At 42.3% G+C, this 21490-nt stretch overlaps 1 protein-coding gene and 1 long non-coding RNA gene across 2 annotated transcripts; both read right to left on the bottom strand.

Moving 5' to 3' along the window:
- Positions 1-1193: 1193 nt before the first annotated feature.
- Positions 1194-2688, bottom strand: LOC120658711. The gene is made up of 3 exons (XR_005668816.1): positions 2547-2688; positions 1459-2471; positions 1194-1337 (listed from the first exon to the last, which is right to left on the bottom strand). It is a non-coding gene; the product is annotated as an uncharacterized LOC120658711 (long non-coding RNA).
- An 11996-nt stretch (positions 2689-14684) lies between these two features.
- LOC120662367 (adenylate isopentenyltransferase-like) lies at positions 14685-19725 on the bottom strand. The gene is made up of 2 exons (XM_039941529.1): positions 19035-19725; positions 14685-14845 (listed from the first exon to the last, which is right to left on the bottom strand). Exons 1-2 carry the CDS (start codon positions 19723-19725, stop codon positions 14685-14687), a joined length of 852 nt encoding a protein of 283 aa, XP_039797463.1.
- Positions 19726-21490: the final 1765 nt, after the last annotated feature.

The following is a 21490-nucleotide window of genomic DNA, read 5'->3' as shown; positions in this document are numbered from 1 at the left end:
TTACAAATTATGCTGAATTGAACGTTAGATTAGAGAAATGAGTCTGTGTAGTGTGTACCCATCTAGCCCTGCACTCATCGTTGTTGAGGCTGCCTTGATGGTGAGCTGGACCTGGCATCAGTAATCGCCGCTGCCGGCCAGCGTCGTGCAAAGCCTGCCACTCGGGGTCGAACCAGTTGTCCACTATACGCTCCCAGCACACGGTGTCATTACGACACCACCACGCAGGAACCTACATGTGATCAAACGCATGACATGTAAGAAGAGAGACATTTAACGATGTTTTTCATCTTACAATAAATTTGAACTTACTTGTAAATATTGCTCTCGGGTCAGCTTCAAATCCCTCGCCTCAGTATTCCCGATCTTCTGCTTTAGGAAATGTGCACAATAGTTGATGACGCACTAGACTTGCGCCTCATAATGCATGTCCTTCACGAGTTTAACGCATCGATTGTGAGCCACAATCGCCGCCCGCTCCTCGTATCCCTCGTCACACCTGTAAAAATCCTGCATATAAAGACGATGGATCATGTCATTATTAACAAAATGTTCAATGAATGTGATGTATTGACCATTTTTTGCCGGGGAAAGCTTACCCAGAGCTCGGCCTTTACCCACTCCGCCTTGTTCTCAAAGACTCTGACGCTCCGATCCAACTGATCGTTATTGGCGGCGATGTAGTGGTCCCACGTCCAGGCCGGCTCGTACCGTCCTTGATAGTGGACCAAGCCTGGAAAGTGGTCCCTGCACAAAAGACTTAGAATGCCGTTGACCTTGCGTTTGTGAGCACCGCCACTGAGGACAGTCCAACTCCTGCAAAAGTGATTAAGAGAAAATATTAGTTTGTACCGTGATTTTCGAGTTAGGAAATGAATAGTAATAACATGTCAAATTACTTACATATCCCCGCTCGGTCGAATCAGCGGGCACAAGGCAACAGGTATCGGCCTATCTGGGAGTCGCGAAGGACCTCGCAACCAGACAGCCGGCGTAGAGGTATACTCGGCCGTGTCCTCCTCAGACGACTCCCCCTCCTCCTCCTGCGCGTCCGCCTGCCACTCCTCCTCCTCCCGCTTCGGCTCCTGGTCCTGGGCAGGCTCCTCCTTCTCCTTCTCCTCCTCCTGAGACGGTGATACAGGTGAAGGCTCTCGACGTCTCCTGCCTCCACCCTTCCCTCGACCCCTCTTGGGTTCACCCTTTCCCTTGACCCTTGCCTCGCCCCAACCCGGAACTCCTATCGGAGCCCTCACAAGCATCCGAGTGTGGCATCATTCTTCTGTACAGTGAGGCGACCGATCGTTGAAGTCCGCCGCCCGGCATCTTTCTTCAATCACCTGCAATTAAAAATAGTAAACCAATCAGCACATATATACAAAACAATCTTATAAAGAGAAAGAAAATAAATGCGACATAATTAGAAAGTAACATTAATAAATCAATTAGTATGGATCATACATGTATTAGAAATAATCATCTTCATCGGGATTAGCTGGATCATATGTCTCATCATCACTATCACGCAAGTCGAGAAGTTCAAGCCCGTGCTCTAACGGTGGAATTTCATCCTCATTGTCATTGCCTAATTGTAATCGCTCAAGTAATTCTAGGTCCTTCGCATTACGAACCTCCTCACCAGCGTCCTCGTCATCAACCATTTCATCATTGTGTACTTCCATTTCAATCACTCCGGTTAAGTCTATCTCAAAATGTCCTTCAAGCCCATCTTCTTGAAAGAATTCCCTGTCATATGTGTTTGGGTCTATGTTGTAATCCTCATTATTTGGAATAGGTACTTTACTGTGTGGTGATACCTTGTACACAACGTCCCAACCCATAAGGCGATCGTCAGTTTGTCACGGATATGAGAGATAATAAACTTGCGTGGCTTGTTGAGCCACAATATACACATCGTCTCCTGGATACACTGATGACTGGCGAATTTCGACTAGGCCGAGATGAGGGGTCCGTCGCACTTCGTTAGGATCAAACCAATGGCATTTGAATATGACAGGCTTAAGAGGTTTGCAACCATGAAATGTGAGTTCATAGATTTCTTCAATTATGCCATAATACTCGACCCCATCAAGGGCTGTCGTACAAACTCCGGAATTTGTTGTTCTTCGATTGGGCCGACTCTGCTCGTGGCTTCTTGTGTGAAAGCGATATCCATTAACGTCATAACCGGAATATGACAAGACCCTATAGGCACAACCGTTGGCAACCTGTCTCAACTCGGGACACATAGACGCGTCATTTTGGGCCTGCAGGTAGAAGCATGATGATTTGTCATACTATTCGCACGGATAAGAAACTTCAAATGTCTAACAAGCATGATGGTTTGTTATACCTTGTGCTTGAACCAAGAAATGAAATCGGGGGCTCTTTGTCCCGCACCGGATTTAAGAATGACGTCAACTTCCTGCGGGGTTGGATCTCTTCGGCGACGCCAGAATTGTTGAGTAAATTCCCTACATAAACGAGAGGTAAAGGGGGTTGGATGCAGAATAGTTAATACTCGAGGAAATAGTTTGTTGAGAACTTACTGTATGTACGGCTCGACTTCCACTAGGTTCGTCAACACATACATCATGATAGTGCGCAACTCTTCATTGAGCAAGGCCTTAGGAGTCGCACCACTTGCACTTCCAAGTTGCCCTTTGAATAGGCTGAGGTTCGTTTCATTTTTGGCTTTATTGTAACGAGTGAGTGGATTGTGCACGCTTGGAAGGGTTTCACTATAGTATTTTGTTGTGTAATTCGAGACCTCATCCAGAATGTATGCTTCTGCAATGGAAGCTTCTATTTTGCATTTATTTTTGCATTTGGTTCGAAGGATTTTTTTTGTTGTCTCTCAATCGAGTAGCACCAACGTCCCTGAATAAGCCCCCCATCCGTGCCTCATACGGGAGGTGCAAAATCACATGCTGCATCGGATTGAAGAAGCCGGGTGGAAAGATTTTCTCCAACTTACAAAGCAACACAGGGGCCAATTTTTCCATTTGTTCAACTACAGCCCGAGACAACTATTTGGCACACGGCATATTAGCCGTCTTTTAGCACACGGCAAACTATTTGGCACACGGCATATTAGCCGTTTCCGGTAGTGCTTGAGGCAAATCGCTAGGAAGCTAGGTGCGGTTATTCGCACAGAAGGGATAGTTAAGGTAGAGCAAACTCGCAGAATAGCATGGCTCACAATTGAATTCCCTCCTCAGAACAGCTATGAGGGTCTGCCAAACAACTGAGGCTTTCCATGGTAGCCCTTGCTTGAGTGATTATGATGCCGAGGAAAATGTGTCTGAAATGGCAATTAGCCATTTAATATCACAGAAGAATGTCCATGTCGATGATGTGAATTATGCCGCCTTCTTATAGGCAACTGCAGCGATGCACAAGCTGGTCCCACATATTGTACACCAGATGGCAGCTGATGCATGTTGAAAAAAGTGCCCTTTTTAACTCCCACATGAATCTTCTGAAGCGGATTAGCCTAATCTGCGCAAGTTATGGTGACATCCTTCCACTTACACAGCTTCCTCCAACAATGCATCCGCCAAAATTCAAATATCGAACATATCGTGTATATTGGACCAAATCCACCAGAAACTCGACATGAAGAGCTTGCTCGAGAATTATTCAATGTGCTGCAGGAGTACACCCCAATCGGCAGTCCAATAATAAACTAAATGGTACTATGGTTGTAAGGAACATGTCACCTTTTATGCCATTTCGAGTGATTTTGGTGATCGAATGACAACACAATACTTGGACTAATATGATTGTTAAGATGATCATTCTCAGGCTTTTAAGTTCAAGTGATGACAAAGAGAAATAAAAGATAGGCTTTTAGGTCAGTAGCACCGGAAGAACCGACGCCAAGGGCATCGGTGCATCCGATGGTAGTCGGAAGAACCGACGCTATGGAATTCTGGTGCAGAAGGGAATCGAAGCCAAGTCAGCCTATAGGCGCCGGTTGAACCGACGGGTCAAAAAGGGGCATCGGTGCATTGGGCGTCCTATGTTCCAGAGACGATGTCAAGAGCCCAGGAGAAGATTCTTCAGCACCGGTTCAACCGACGGTGCATCGGAGTATTGCGTCGGTGCAATGACGTCAGCGCCCAGAAGAAGATTCTTAAGCACCGGATGAACCGGTGATGCATCGGTACAAAGCATCGGTTCAACTGGTGATCACTGCGTCAGCTGTCAGGAGTTCAACGGCTTCTTCGGGTTATGAGTGACCGAAAGAACCGACGCTACCGCAGCCAGAGGCATCGGTTCTTCCGGTGATACGCAGATTTTCAGCTGACCGTTGGAGCAATGGCTACAAGACTTGGTGGCCTATATATATGCCTCACCCCGGCCATTTGAAGATTGCTGGAGTTGCTGGACATCCCACACACACCCAAGAACATCTCCAAGCCATACAAAAGCATCAAGATCATATCCTTAGCCCTTAGCACACTTTGAGAGTGTTGTGTAAAGGTTAGCTCTTAGTGAGTGTGATTGCAAGGCCTTGAGCCTTTGTGCTGTGGTTCTCTAGTGAACCAAAACAAAAGCTTGGTGCGCCGGCACCTTGGAGCGTGAAGCTCGCCGGCAACGTCATCAACCCTCCGACTTGGTGTGGAGTGGCGACGACATCTTTGTGCGGGGGACGTGGAGACCCCCATCCTTTGTGGAGAAGCTCCTTAGTGGAACCCGGGGCCAAGGTGACCGTGATTGTGTTCACGGAAGAGACTTGGTGGCCGAGTAGCAATACTCTTAGTGAGTGCTACAACAACGTGGATGTAGGTGTGCCTTTGTGGCTAACCGAACCACGGGATAAACACCCGCGTCAAGAGTTTGCTATCTCCTATCCCGTTCTTTAAGCTTTCGCATTTAATACTTGCAACCTTTGTGCCTTTACTTTCATAGAGTAGTTTCTTGTTAGGAAATGCTATAGGGTTTCACACTAGAACAACCTAGTTGCACATCTAGATAGTTTATTTTAGTTTAAGTTTTGTGCAAACTAGTTGGAGCCATAGGTCTAAGTTTTTATTAGTGCCTAATTCACCCCCTCCTCCTCTTAGGCTAGAGCACCCGATCCTTACAATGGTTCATAGTATTTTTTGTTGTTAAACAATTACTTATATATTTCTTACCTTAGCTTTGTCGCAATTGTTTAACTGATAAATGCTTTCTCTTTCTGCTAGGAAACCTTGTTGGAAACGAATGGCCAAAGTGCTTTATGGTCCTTATCATTGGCTCGAACAAGAATCAAGCATCCTAATATATATATATATATATATATATATATATATATATATATATATATATATATATATATATATATATATGTATATATATATATATGTATATGTATATATATATGTATATATATATATGTATATGTATATATATATGTATATGTATATATATATGTATATATATATGTATATATATATACACACATAGATATATATATACACACATATATATATACACATATATATATACACACATAGATATATATATACACACATATATATATACATATATATGTATATATATGTGTGTGTATATATATATACATATGTACATATATATATATATACATATGTACATATATATATATGTACATATGTACATATGTAGATAGGTATATGTATATATATATGTATATGTATATATATATATATGTATATATGTATATATCTATGTATGTATATATATATGTGTATATATATGTATGTATATATATGTATGTGTATATATGTATGTATGTGTATATATGTATATATATATATAGTAGATACTACCAATGCGCTCCAGTCTGCATATTAATCTCCTTGCAAGGGAAATTTTGTGCGTTATATGCACACTCGAAAGGCAGATATTTATCTAGGAGCATGTTGAGTAGTATTATATCTACTCTTATGTCTTGTAAAATATTTGTGGTTTCTTCTGCCAGGTTGTTCGTATCAATCACCGCGTTCGGCAGGCTGGAGCTGGAGTTGTGTGAGAGAAAAACACTGTTACCTGGCTGGTGGCTGGAGACTGGAGCTGGAGTGGTGTGAGAGGGAATTACTGTAGGGCTGGAGCCCTACCCACCAGCCGAACACGGTGAATATGTATGCATGTAGTAGGTGTTGAGTGGGCCCATGTATTAAGGTATTTGTGGAAAGCAGGGTATTCCTAGAATCAACTTTTGTGCATGCTAGCCTGAGGGCTACCTAGTTAAGTACATATACTAAAGGGCCAAGAATCGGCGCAAGCTCATGAGTCGTGGCCCACGTGGGGCCTGTGCACTGTTCATGCGGGTCCCACATACTATTCGCGTGGGACCCACATGGGGCCCACGTACAATTCAGGCGGGACCCACGTGGGACTCATGTACTATTCAGACGGGACCCACATGGGGCCCACGATTCTATTAAGTTAGTCTCTTTATCTTAAAAAAATATTTTCCTTCCATTATTTGACAATACAAAATATATTTAACTATTTTCTACATACAAAAATAATAACTAAATTTTGTATACTACATTTACATGTGGTAGTTGTACTACTTCTTGGGTTTGATTTCCCTCCGTAAACCCACAAAATATAATTAAACTGTTCATTCATTTCTAATTTTACTTTTTTTCCTACTAAAGTAATTAAACTATACCTACTGACACAAAAAAAATCCTAAGGAAAAATTACATGTACCTCTATACTACAATGCTTGAGATTGGCGCGCTCTCAGACACAAAACTACTATGCCGCTTTACTGTAATTTTTAGATCTAACTCAATACATCAATACGATATTGCTTCGAACATAGTAACGGATAATATCTTTCTATTAATATTTTAGGTCCACGTTTTTGGTATAGGCGCGCGTAGCGTGCCAACCTAACTAGTTTGTACTATTTGCACAAAGGGTGGCAGTGCAAGGACCTTTATATCTATATATATATTATTGTCCCTAGGCTCTTAGCAATGCACTATGCCTGAAAATGTTGCAGGAGGCACCATCGATATATGCACCGGTCATCTAAGAAAAGCAGATGCACCCTACCTGGTCTTTCTAGATATGGAGTGAACTGCCAGAACCCTACTTCCTGTGTTCATATGCCAGCTATGTCCTAGACTTTTGGCATGCTTGTTGCAGCTAGCTTCCAAATTACCGGAATATAAGAGGGGTTAATAGAGGTCGGAACATATTATCATGTATATGTCACATATGTAAGCAAAATACTTTGAATAACGAGATTCTCCTATATATAATAAAGCCTCATGTCTACCAACTAAATATAATCAAAATGTGCTGTGAGCAACAGTTTTATAAAAGTGACCTGACTGGGGCACAGCCATAAAACACTAGGAATAAGTAGTTGTTTAGTCATAGTTTGTGCTGCAGACACAAATGCATATGGCAAAGACGTCCAATTTGGTCATAAACAATCCATGAGCACGTAATGATTAGCCTGATGTAGATACGAGAGCCTGTATCATAGTTGTTTATGGGTTTGATTGGAACAAAAAACCAGAATAGTAGCGAGGCCATATCTTGTGATTCTTGATTAAGGCGGCATATTAACAGTTTTTTTTTATCAATGGGCATAGTCTCATTAGCTGTGGAAACAAGTGGTGAACATTTATTATTATTTCAAGAGTGCCTGCTGCGTAATCTGTGTACCTATTGCATGGGAATATGATGGTGGGCTAGCTTAGGATGTGTGTATCATCTGTCCTAAACACATACGCTGATGTATGTACAGGTGGGTCATGTGCTATTCTAATCTGTTTAAATATTTACGCCGTGTGTGTAATATTCTCGACAAGAGCCTAACCTATCTAACTTCCCACCTATCCACCCAATCACACAAGTCAAGTTTTTATCCACAGTCAAAATTTATTTGGCCGTCAATCTGAAAAGGTCAGCGGCAGCAGGACAGCTATTGGACTGTTGTCAACAGGAGGCCCAACATTTGCACAGGTGACAGGACTGTTCTTTTGTCCCAGAATTTTAGCCACCACATCAGATTGCTTTTATTTTGCCACCCTGCTGTAGCCTGCTGTATATCTTCATCCCAAGGCTGCCAGTAAGGCTAACAAGCCCAGAGCCTCTAGCAAAATAGGCCGTGTGTTGGTTGTTGCTTGAGAAAAATTTCATGAAAACTTTTCATCACTTTGACCACTAATTAGAAGTATTAAATGAAGTCTAATTACAAAACAATCTCCACAACTATGGCACTGTAGCAGTACTGCAGTTAATGAGGCCTCTGACCGTATGATTTGGAGATAATTAGGTGTGGTTACTGTAGCATCACTGTAGCCAGTCATGGTTAAACTTGTGTCATTAGATTCGTCTCGAAAAGTTACACTCATCCGTGAAAAAATTTCGCAAATAAACTTCGTTTGGTACTTCATGCATGCATTCGTCTTTTTGTGAGAAAATTCTCGGGAGGCTAACCAAACACGGCAATAGATAGCCTCCTCACTCAGTTCAGATCAAGGACCCTCTCGATGGCACCCCTCCTACTATCAGTTCTACTCGCTGCCTGCATTCTGATCTTGGTGGATCATGCGGCTGGTACAAAAAACATGGTGTTGTCTGCTGCTTCCTTTTCCAGTGTGTACTTGATTATTTTCTACTCTCGGCGTGCCATAGCTGCAGCTTCAAGTACAGATGAGCGGAGGTTCAGCATACGCGCAGCATGGTGCGCCTCACTCATTCTGGTCCTAATTCTAGGGTTCGAGGCGCAGCAATACGCTGTGCAGTCCACCGTGGTCTATGTATGGGCGATTACAGGAAGTATCCAGCTGATGGTGCTCATAATTCTTGAGGTTCTGCATCCCGTGGCCATAGATGAAGCATTGCACTCAAGTGCTCTGGTTTAATAGTAGATTTATTTAAACAAGTGTATAGGTTGCGCTACATGTGATCTTATTGAATTTCTTCCGCATCACCAGCAGGTATCATTACACAAATTCTTGTTTAATCTATAATATACTATGTTACCAATTTGTCCGTGGTAGATGATATTAGTATGACAGTGTAATGTTGACCCACTGTGATATTTGTGCCCCTTATGTATATCTTAACAGTGGGAAGGATTATGTATATCCTAGCAGTAAGAAGGATAAGCACCAAGGAGACTGCCGTGCTACCTGGTATGATTATTTGCTCTGCTTTCACATAGGGGTGGTATGAAGTTTATCTTCCTAAATGCGAAAAAATACTTAGGCCATATGTATGTGGAATTCATCAAAAAGGTTTGGAGAGACTATTTTAGGTGTGTTTAATTTCTTAAATACAACCACACATGAAGCACAAGGATTGCGCCCATTGAGTTTGCTAAAAAGGAACCATAGGTAATCTAACTTTCTAAGTCCAGTTTTCAATACCCGTAGTATGATGCCATATAGAGTACTAAGACATGCAAATGATACAAGGACACATTACCTTCTGGTAAGCTGTCTTCCCTCTCCCTACCTCTTAATGCTTGATCACTACTACAGAATACATCATCGCCAACGCCCCATCACCGTCGGTTTGTTTCGAACCGGCGGTGATAGTCTATCACCGCCGGTTCTAAATGGACCCGGCGGTGATGGTTACATATCACCGCCGGGTCGTATTACGAACCGGCGGTGATATGTAACCATCACCGCTGGGTTGTAATAAGACCCGGCGGTGATGTGTTCTGCACCTATTTTTTTTCATTCTCCCCACCCCCTCTCTCTCCGGTCCTTAGATTTTTTTCCCTCCTCCCCCGCCGGACCTTATCCTCTCCCCCGGCCTTCTCCCCTCTCCTCCATCCTATCCCCATCTCCGGCCTCCCTCCCCTCCTCCTCCCCGCCAGTGCGGGCTGCGGCGCCTGTTGCCCTGTTCCTTCCTAATCCATCCCCACCGAGCCCTTGCCGCGCCGCCGTTCGCCCCTGCCCCGCCTTCCTGCCGCGCGAGGTCCGGCGCCGCTCACCTTCCGTGGTCCCCCGCCCGAGCCCTGAAGAGCTGCCGCGCGAGGAGGTCCGGCGGGCCCCCGCCGTGTCGTCGCAAGGAGCTACCGCGCCCCCGACCGCTCGGCCCGCCGCGAGGAGCTGCCGCACGAGGTCCGGCGCGCCCCCGCCCCGCCGTCCTCTGATCCGCCCGCCGGATCCTCCGCTCCGCGTCCTGCCTGCTACCCTGCTGCATTGCGCACACTTTCAGGTACGCCGCCCGCGCTCGTACGTCTTCTCTTTATTTCTTTCTACTGAATTTCGGGATCCCATAGCTCGGGTCAGCTTCGTTTGGTTGCTCGCTGTGGTTCAGTTATGCGTATCTAGGCCCTGCTCCGGCATTTATCAGATTTGTGGTAGCATAGGACGTCATTGTGCTTGCTCCACTGGAATTTCAGTTGTAGTGTGACACAAGTTCTACTACCTGCTTAAACATATGGTACAATCATGTGCGTTCAGGTTTTGTTGTCTATTAGGCTTCCATTTTCCCTAATCTCTTGTGTTCCTTTTGCTGCTTGTCTTGGTTCGGCTATTTCTCTGTGCTGAATATTTAGTTTATGCCTACATGCAGCAGAGTGATCAGGTTCCATTGAGAACTGATCGGAGCAACAATTTTTTTTGTGACATTCGATTTCAGCAGCAAGCCGTGCAGGTCGACGATAGCAGCAGCATTGTGTTGCATTGTGCCGTTCGACAACTACAGCCTAGAGTTCATCAAGTTCTCGGCTTCTAGCAGGTCTACTCAATTTCGTTTTAAGTCTGTGCAGTGTCCGTTTCATCCTACAGTACCTAACCATTGCTCTGAGCACTTAATCTAGCTAGTCTATTAGTGATCGCAATTTGGCATTCTTGTCACAATTTATATATGCTGCCTTCATTAGTAGAAGCAAGAATTTGTGTCAGCATGCGTAGTGTAGCAATATTTGGTCTTAGGCTGATCGTTTCATGGTTGATTTTGTCTAATTTCTATCAATTTGTGCAATGCAGGTGATTGTTGGGAACGCTGAGAGAAGTGATATTGTGACATCGACAAGAAAAAGTCAGTTAGCAACTTCTCTAACTAGATACCTGAAAATTATTTCTACTTATCCTTTATATGATTTGCCATAGCAAAATGGAATTTGAGCAAACCAAGCTTCTTTACTCATATGTAGCTGGTTGTGCAGCTAGTAGCTGAGTATAGCATAATCTAGGTGTAATGCATAGATCATATCGTTCTTATCAAACATTGTAATATATTTTGTGTATGGACTCTTAGTGTTCAATCTTGATATATGGTCTCTTTCGTTTAATCTTGATGTATAAGATTATATGGTTGGACTTTGCTACTACAATTACATATTATATATGCTGTACGAATGGTGCAATATGATTATATGAATATTTTTTTTGATGGAAAAAAGTCATCACCGCCGGTTCAAAACAGAAACCAGCGGTGATGAGTATGCATCACCAACGGCTGGCGCCCTCATCACCAACGGTTTGAGAACCGGCGGTGATAAGCCTTCCTATCACCAACGGTTTTACAACCGGCGGTGATGGCCCCTCTCATCACCATCGACATAAATCCAACGCCCCCCCGAACCGTTGGTGATGCCCATTTCGAACCGGCGGTGATGGGGGCGCTGGAGTAGTGTCCACTACTCCAGCGCCCCCATCACCGCCGGTTCGAAATGGGCATCACCAACGGTTCGGGGGGCGTTGGATTTATGTCGATGGTGATGAGAGGGGCTATCACCAACGGTTTTCGAACCGGCGGTGATGGAGGGTCTCATCACCGCCGGTTCGAAAACCGTTGGTGATGTTAGCACAACCGTTGGTGATGAGGTATCATCACCGCCGGTTCGTGTATAGAACCGTTGGTGAAGATCTTTTTCCCATCAAAAAATATATTAATATATTAATATTGCACCAATTGTATAGCTATATAATATATAATTATAGTAGCAGAATTCAACCATAAGAAATACATTGAAATTAAATAAAAGAGTTCATACATCAAGATTAAAACATAGAATTTTCTTATGGTGATCATGCTGATCCTACTTAGCCTTATTTGAGCTTCTCTAGTGCAGTTATTAAGTCTGTCAAAGAATGACCTAAGCTCATCAGATTTTTCAGCACTTTAGCCAGCTGAAAATATGGAATATTATCTACTCATGTTTAACCTTGGATCCAAGTCTGAGAAGCAAAAATCTTCAGTGAATCAATTTGTCTTGTTCTTATTGTTTTCAGGATAGCTACTTGAAAGGTATTCTATTTCTATCTCAGTCAATAAGGCAATGATATTAAGGGCTTACCAATCAGTTTGGGTGATGAACACTGAAAGCACCAAGCCCGATTTTGATTAGTTCCATTAATAAGCACCGGAGAAGCTTTTGTACCATGAAATATGTGATGCCCATTTTCCAAAACTGACTTCATTTCTAAACAAGAAGCCTGAAATTTACCTTAAGAAAGCTTTATGGACAGAAGCGGGTAGATCACCCGATGAATTTGCATCATTTATGAGGACTTGTTTATGCAAATGTTTTGCGCAGAATTTAGATACAGCTTTTCCTGAAATAAAAAGGGGGTACTAAGTCATGCTACCAGAGAAAACAGTTGCTCATCTGATGCATAACTACACGATAGAGTACACAAAGATTATTGACCTGAATTAACAAGTGATATTTACAGTATGTACCACTTGCAAGATACAAGTACTCATTAGAACGAAAATGCAGAACTGTCGGATTGTTGGTTTGTTACTGCCACAATAGGATCTTAATATTTTGGACAACCAATGTTCAGAACAGAAACAAACCAGTGCTATGTTGTTAATCAGTTTAATTGAGATCATTCCACTCATTAGCATTTTAATTGTTTAAGAAAATCCATTGTTTTCATCAATAAATTTCACAGGCAGTTTCTTCAGTTAGAGCGATAGGGCACCTAGCACATTTGACAGGCTAGGCGGCAAATACAAAGCTTCTATACGGGTGAATTTTTCAAACAGTATGGGAACAGTACTTCAGAAAATTTCACTCTCCTTCAGTTAACTGTACATAATTAGAAAATCCATTGTAACATAATTAGAAAACAGAGAGGTCACCAGGGGTTGGGGATGGGGATGGCGCCAGGAGCGGGGACGACAGCTCCTTGGGTGCACGGACGGCAGCCGGTTCAAGCAGGGATGGCGGGCGTCTCGACGGCGGCCGGATCTCCTCACGACGGCTCGACGGCGGCCGGATCTCCTCGCGGCGGCGGCACGACAGCTCCTCGCGAAGGTGGCGCGGCAGCTCCTCGCGTCGAGGGCGGAGCTAGGACACGGGGACGGCGGCTCCTCTGCACGGGACGGCGGCCGGTGCAAGCAGGGAAGGGCGGACGGCGGCCGGATGGGGGCGGCGGCGCGCCGGTCTTCGGGACACGGGGCGAGGGGGGACGGAAGAGTTTGGAGGCAGGGAACAATGGAGGAGAGAGGTGGCCGTCGGGTTGGAGAAGAAAAGTGGTGGGAGGAATAAGGGGCTGGAGATTTGTACTGTACATGCTCATCACCGCCGGTTTATAACACGGACCGGCGGTGATGCCTCGCATCACCGCCGGTCCGTGTTATAAACCGGCGGTGATGCCTTCGCAAGTCATCACCAACGGTTCGTAACACGAACCGGCGGTGATAGGCAGTATCACCGCCGGGTCCCACGGCCACTACGGCCAACTGCTCTAGAACCGGCGGTGATACCTCATCACCGTCGGTTCATGTTGAACCGGCGGTGATATCCCGTTTGCGATGACTGTTTCTCTAGTAGTGGGATTTACTTCTAGACATTTCATGCAGTTATTCATAGTACATTACTTGCACTGGGAGTTGGGAGCCCTTGAAAGAATTTGGCAATAAATAAATTTATTAAAAGTATTACTAGGAAATCAAGTATTCAGTATACCTATATTTAGTATTACCATGGAAGCATTGGGAGCCCTTGAAAGCATTGTGTTTGGTATTTAGTATACCTATATATAATTGTCAATTATGAGCCAAGAAAATATGCTCTACTGACGCAACAGATAGATTGGCAGGGTAGAGAATCACGCATTAGGCACCAAATTTGTATGTAGTATAAACACAAAGGTGCAAGCAAAACTAATGTGATCCAAGAATATTATAGTTACCTACTTCCAACATGTTATGATCGGCACTAAAACAGCAAAGTCCTGTACTTCATATTGGATGTAAATAATGCACATATTTTAATCTAATGAAAATCTCTTGGGCTCAGTACTTCTATATGTGGTCTATAGTATTGATTTAGTGAGCCGATAATATACATTTCCAGAGTGTACTTACCACATACATATGAGCTCCAAAACCTACTCATAATTATCAGCACCCCTTGCAGTAGGGTTAATACACATGCTATTGTAAATTCAAAGACATGCAAAAGATCAGAGGAAACAACTTAGATATAATTGATGAATTCAATTTCTGGCCTCTAGCTAATATCTAATTTGATCAACTGACAAACATACAAAGCTGAATTATATGGAAACTTATCTGTGTACCAGTAACATGCCCAGGATAATACATATGATACATGACTACATGAGTGAGTAGATAATGTTTAGAGGATGTAGTGCCTTTTTCCCAAAATATAAAGCGTACACATAAATTAACAGTAGCACTACCAAGGCTGTCATTATTGATACTCTAAATTGTAGGAGATCGGCACAAGATGAAGCGGTTTAGAAATCATTAAGTCTCCTGCAGAACTCGCTTATCGCATTAAGTGCAGGTCCACTCACATCGTGTTGCCATGCCAAATCCTCCACTTCATGGCCTGATCTATTGATACGGGCTTGTATGGTTTTTGTGGCGTCAAGAGAACAAATAGGCCATCCCCAAGTAAGGATGGATTCGGATGTCTGGAAATTCGAATTATCCGTATTCGTATCCGCTAAAAACGCAAATATGGATATCCGAATTCGTATTCGAATTGAATGTGGATGGCAAATGGAAAGCATCCGAATTCGATTACTAAATCCGGATCCGGATCCGGATATCCGAATTTCTGTCGGATCCGGATCTGAAACAGGATGTATCCGCTATCCGCGAACAATTTCAGCCGCGCGCTCGCGCACCCGCCGCTCGCGGACTTCGCGCCTTTTCCTCCCGCTCACACCATCGCCATGCGCCATGATTCCTCTGCCTGCGCGCGCAAAAATCCTTTACCCGCGAACCTTATAACCTTATCCATCCATGTACAGCTCCCATTTTCTCCTCATCCAAAGGCAAAAATTCCCACCGTGCACCCTAACCCTACCTGCTCGGGCCCGGCGGCGGCGGCGCGACGGCCCGGCGGCGGCGGCGCGACGGCCCGGCGGCAGCGCCCCCGACGGCTGCTCGTCCTCTGGTCCTCCCACGGCTCCTGCTCCTCCTCCTCATCCTCCCACGGCAGCTGCTCATCTCCCACGGTGGTCTAGTCTGCTACTCCATTGCCTCGCCAGTGAAGGTCTGCGCTCTTACTTCCCCTCCAAATTTGTGCACCTACGACAGCCCCTCCTCTGATTTCAAGGTGACATTTTTTTATGTTTCTATGTTTGGATCATGAACTTGGTGCCCTGTATGATGAACGACAGAGCATATATGGCCATTCATGTGAAAATGTGGGATGTAAAATTATTTTTCTATATTTTTACCTCTCCTGATATGATGCTTGTTATGCTTCTGTGTTCTTGAGCAGCTGTGTCATGCTTCATGCTTTTATGTTGTTGAACTGCTGTTTGCCTAGTTGATCTTTGTGGTTTGCCAAAATATAGATAGAGTAGCTTGTTAAACTGTTGCAAAATTAACTAATGTATGCTTTAAATTTGAAAAAAAAAGATAGATATAATATCAGATCCAATCTAACAAGCCTCTCTAATACTTAACCTCGTGTTTTAGAGAATTGGAATCAAAGGGACAGGTGAAGCATATCAGTAACCATGGTTTCAAGAAACACAAGGTCGTCAAGAAATAACCAGGTATTTCATTTTTAGGCAACCTTTCCCAAAAAAATTAATCTATCAACTGAAATATGTAAATGGATTGAATCTATCAACTTTTACAAGAATTTCTTCGTTGCAGAGGTCAGCGACATCTGTAAATGGAGGAGAACTAAATGGCATTGCTAATGCGAATGCAAGTGAGAGGGACACAGAGGTTAATATAGAAGCAAGTGGTGCAGCTAATGTTGTGACTGAATCTGAGGCTGCAGCAGGAGGAACTCCACCCACCAGAGTCAAGCGTGCAAAGAAGAAAACTTCACCTATTTGGAAGCATTTCACTGAAGTTTTTGTTGAAGAAAAGGTGGATGACATGGTTATCAAGAAGCCGAGGGCAGTATGCAAGTATTGTGATGATGTTCTTAGTTCCCAAAGCAATCAAGGTACCACACGCCTATGGAATCACTATCATTCATTTCATGATGAAAAAAATGAGAAACCTAGCATAAAGAAACTAAGTTCAGATTCTTTGAAGTATGATGAGGAGACTAGTGTTAGAAAATACTATCTTGCAATTATCATGCATGAATATCCAATCAACTTTTGTGAGCATGAGTATACAAATGATTTTATTAGATCTTTGCGCCCAAATTTCCCAATAATGGGCCGCAAGGGCAGTAGGACCAATATCATGGATATCTTTCACAGTGAGAAGAAGAGTTTATTTGACTTTTTCTCCACTCTTGACTGCCGCTTTAGCTGCACCATGGATTTGTGGACATCCAATCAGAATAAGGGGTACCTATGTGTGACTTGTCATTTCATTGATGATGAATGGAGGATACATAAAAGGATTATAAACTTCATGCATCTTAAAGGAAGGCATACAGGAGCTAATTTGAGTGCTGCATTTATGCAAAACATGGCCTCTTGGAACCTTGATCATAAATTATTTGCATTGACCTTGGATAATGCATCTTCAAATGATGTTTGTGTGGACACGATCGTTTCTATCCTTAAGAATCAAGGTTCTATACATTGTGGTGGCAAGTTCTTTCATGTGCGTTGCGCTGCCCATATTATTAACCTCATTGCTAGGGATGGTGTGAACACAATTTCAGCTGTTATTGCACACATTCGTGCATTAGTAGTTGCTATTAAGAGCTCACCTTTGCAAGAGGAGTTGTTTTTTAAGCAAGCTGCTGATTTGGGAATATTAGAAAGAGGTCTTTCTTTAGATGTGTCCACTAGATGGAATTCAACCTACCTAATGCTAGCCGATGCTCTTCACTTTAAAAGAGTTTTCCAAAGGCTTATTCTACTCCATCCTGAGAAATATGGTCAGCATGCTCCTACAAGAGAAGAATGGGACAATGCTGCTTCCTTATGCAACTGTTTGGAAATCTTTTATGAGGCCACTAAACTTTTGTCAGGATCTTATTATCCAACAGCAAACTTGTTCTTTTCTGAATTTTGTGAGATTAACCTCAAGATCACTGAGTGGCTCAAAAGCAGCAACAATTTCATTGTTTCCATGGCAAAGTCCATGAAGGAGAAATTTGACAAGTATTGGGAGATGAGCAATACTGCTCTAGCAGTTGCATGCTTCTTAGATCCAAGGTACAAGATGAAGGTGGTTGAATTTTATTATACTGAGATGTCAGATGAATATGGATATGATGATATGTATGAATTCAAAAGAATTTTGAAAAATCTTTATGAATCTTATGCCTCTATGTCCAGTTCTTCTACAACTAGCAATGTGCAACAAACTCAAGTTAGAACTGCTAGAAATGCTAGAACATCTCAGTGCTATGCAGACTTGAATGAGGAGCCAAAGAGAAAAAGATTAAGTTCATTTCTAAGGGAAAACACTGAAGTTGGCCAAGAACAATCTGAGTTGGATCAATATAGCAATGAACCATTGCTGAACTGGAAAGAAGATAACCACTTTGACATTCTGAGCTGGTGGAAAGCCCATGGTGCAAACTGTCCTATCCTTGCTCGAATTGCAAGGGATGTTTTGGCTGTTCCCGCATCAACAGTGGCATCTGAATCTGCATTTAGTGCTGGAGGAAGAGTTGTTCACAAATATCGTAGTCGTTTGGACCCTCATGTTGTCGAGGCACTTATTTGCACAAAGGATTGGATAAGGGCTACAAGGAAAGGTATTTTTCACCTCTATACTTCTCAGTACTGTTTGCTTGTATGTCCAGTTGGTAGATTAGTTGTTGTTGATTTTTCCCATGTAATTGTTGTCTATTCTTTCAGATCCAAGTGATGTATCTTCAATCATTGATGATTTATCTGGTTTTAGTATTCATGATGATGTCGACCAAGATGGAGGTACATAAACTATTTAACTTGACTACATGATGTTAGTTTCAGATGCTCAGATTTATTTGTTTATACATATCATCATTCATGATGTAGATACTTCTAATGCTGCTGACCAAAATGTCGACGGTGACAACATTGTGGAACTAGAAGATGTTTAGGATTGCTCTCTCTTTAGGTATTCACTATTCCCTTTGGATTTTTTATTAGATAATTGTGTCAAATCTGTACATGTGTTATTAACAAATTAACAATTTTTTTAGGCGATCAGAGGTGCTTGACCTTTTTGTGCTAGTTGTGCTACTGAGCACTACTACTGTTGTCTGCTGCCAGCTCCTACTGATGACTGCTACCAGAAAACACTTTAGTTTTAGTTCACTTGAGTTGAATGTCATGTACTTTGTTATCTAATTTAACATTAATGGTCGTACCATTGTTATTGAGGATGGATTTCACTTTGATTTGGTATGGTACTGTATGAAGAACCCATATTTTAGTTTACTTTGATCTATGTAGTACTTTGATTTTAATTCGAGTTGGCTATCTATGAAGTTGACACTAATATCTTATTCGTCTAGATTAAATTTTAGGAAAATAATTTCGAGTTGATTCTGAGTAAACATCCGAATGCGAATTCGAATTCGAACCATCCGTTTTGTATTCGTATTCGAGAAGATTCGGATTCGTATTCGTATTCGAATTAAAATGTGGTAAAAGGTGATATCCGGATTCGAATTCATCCGTATCCGATCCGAATCCATCCATATCCCCAAGCATCAACCATGTGACGGATCTTTGCACTTTGTGTTTTTGCAAGAGTCCGTGTGTTGTCCTTCATCTCAGCTATAGCATCACAGTAGCTCTTACACCCCATGAAGTATTTTCCTAACTCTGGGACCCCAATGGCCTTTCCCAGGCCAGCTTGCTCAACATAGTTGCTAGATGTATCAAAATAATCCTTGACCTCCTTGACCAGCCCAGAATCCACCATGTCATCAACACGGTGATTGAGATATTCATTGAGAACAAATTCATTAGCATGGATCCAAAGGAGGCAGCATTGACATCGCAAGGATGGCCAACAATTGTCTAGGATAAAAGGATTAGAAAGCGAGGAATCAAAGTAATCAACAAGGAGTCCATGTATGAGTGAGTTGGATCCGCCTACAACAACGGGCGTGTGACTATGCCTTACAATGGAGTTTGCAGTGGCAGTTGCAAGAGATCGGAAGAAGGATACAGGGAATTCACGGGTAGTGGAAGGGAGAACTCCAATAAGGTGATGAGGGACACCACATGTATCATGTATACTCACCTTATTGGTGGCAATGTCAAGACCTGCATAAATTTGCATCTTGTCCGCATTGATCACCTCGCCACCAATTACTTTGGCAACATCAATGGATAGCTTCGTCTTACCTGTGCCCGTAGCACCCATGATTACCACCAACTTATTAGCCAACATTTGGGGAAGATCTAAGCAGACAAACTGTGGGGAAGGAATACTCATGACCAGTCACACGACCGATATATGAGAAAGGGGAAAGTGCATTGAGGCCTAGAACCTAGGTCTGCACTCGGCCTTATCCCTTACGGGCTCACTTATCAATGTACGCCGTATTGTATAGATATGTGCTGGATATACATATGGTGAACCAGTAGCCTAAAAAAAAGGGCACCATCGCCTTTGACTTTCCATATCGCATACTTGTGCACCGCTTATATACAAATGCCAAGTACATTTTGATTTTTTTAATTATTTATTCATACAGATTGGTGGCACATATATGAATCCATTATTTAGGGTAGGCATTATGTATACAAGCCCTCTCTCTCTCCATATATATATATATATATATATATATATATATATATATATATATATATATATATATATATATATATACACACACACACACACACACACTAAATTTTCTCTTTTCTATATTTTTTTATTATTATACTTCCTTTTCGTAGATGCGGATTCGGGCGTGACATAAAATACAAATACAAGAGGACAAAGCTCCAAGTCTTCCCACTGGCAAATCATATTCATAGTTGGAATAGGTTTACATTAAATTTTGTAGAAATGTTAGAGCAGGCATTCATGGTATTTAGTTTGGAAGACTGCTGGGGATTGGAGTAAATAGTATAAAAAATTATTTGATTCATTGAAGGAATATAAACTGGTGAATCTTTCTCTGGTGGTTGAATCATAAATGACATGCAATTGTGCGAAACTAAAGCAAAAAATTATAAGGAAAATGGCCAAGAAATAGTAATATCTTTGCAAAGGTAGGCATGCGTTTAATAATATAGAATTATCTATACTTTTAAGTAAATGAAAACAAATCAATTTAACCATCAAACCGTACTACATCTTTGGCAAGAAATACGTCACTTCAATACCCATAGAATCAAACAATTTTTTGCTAGAGCACTTCAATACCCATAATTTGAGAGGAATGTCAGGAATTAGAAAGTATCAGAAAATTATTTTTTCCTTCACCATTGACTGAGCTCACAAAAGGTATCTCCCTGACTGGAATTAGAAATGACATGCGCAGAAAATTAAAGCAAAACAAAATTGGTAAGGAAATGTCATCGAAGCATCCCAGAGATTTGGTAGAATCATTGGATAAGATAGGCATGCATCTAATATGATAGAATATCAAGGCTTTAAGTAAATGGAGATGAAATCATTTAAAATTTAAATTTAACTACATCTTTAAGTAGCAAGATGCTTGCTACTTCAATAATCAGACAATCTGGTTTTCGCTCACAAAAAAATGAAATAGCTAAACCATTGTCAGATTCAGTTCATTTAGCCCTGGAAACTTGTTTCACATTAGGACCAAGTCTGTCCAGCTATCACTGTATCGATGTTTTCAGCCCATTATGGCTCCTGTCTTTGGTTGCTCACATCTTTCTTGCACATCAGTTTATTGATATTGCATCGAAGCACTGTGGGGTTTGATTCTCTCGGTCTAATGTAAATTATTAGTTGTCCACTTTTAGTTTCTTTGAAGGATCTTTCGTGAAATTTAGGAATTTTGGTCATCAAAAAAAACATTTTAATGTTATTATTGCCGTGTGACGTGTTTGCATTGTCATGGTCCAGTGGCTGGCGACCGGCCACAGCGAAGCACGGGCATGGTGGCTAGTAGAGATGATCCGATGACGATTAATCCTCTGCCACTTCACAGCCCCATCATAAAGTGAAAAAACAG

This window comes from Panicum virgatum, chromosome 2N (assembly GCF_016808335.1).
Source record: "Panicum virgatum strain AP13 chromosome 2N, P.virgatum_v5, whole genome shotgun sequence".
In the NCBI taxonomy this organism is placed as follows: domain Eukaryota; kingdom Viridiplantae; phylum Streptophyta; class Magnoliopsida; order Poales; family Poaceae; genus Panicum; species Panicum virgatum.
The sequence above is the reverse complement of the archived record's forward strand: the minus strand, read 5'-3'. Positions and strand labels throughout refer to the sequence as shown.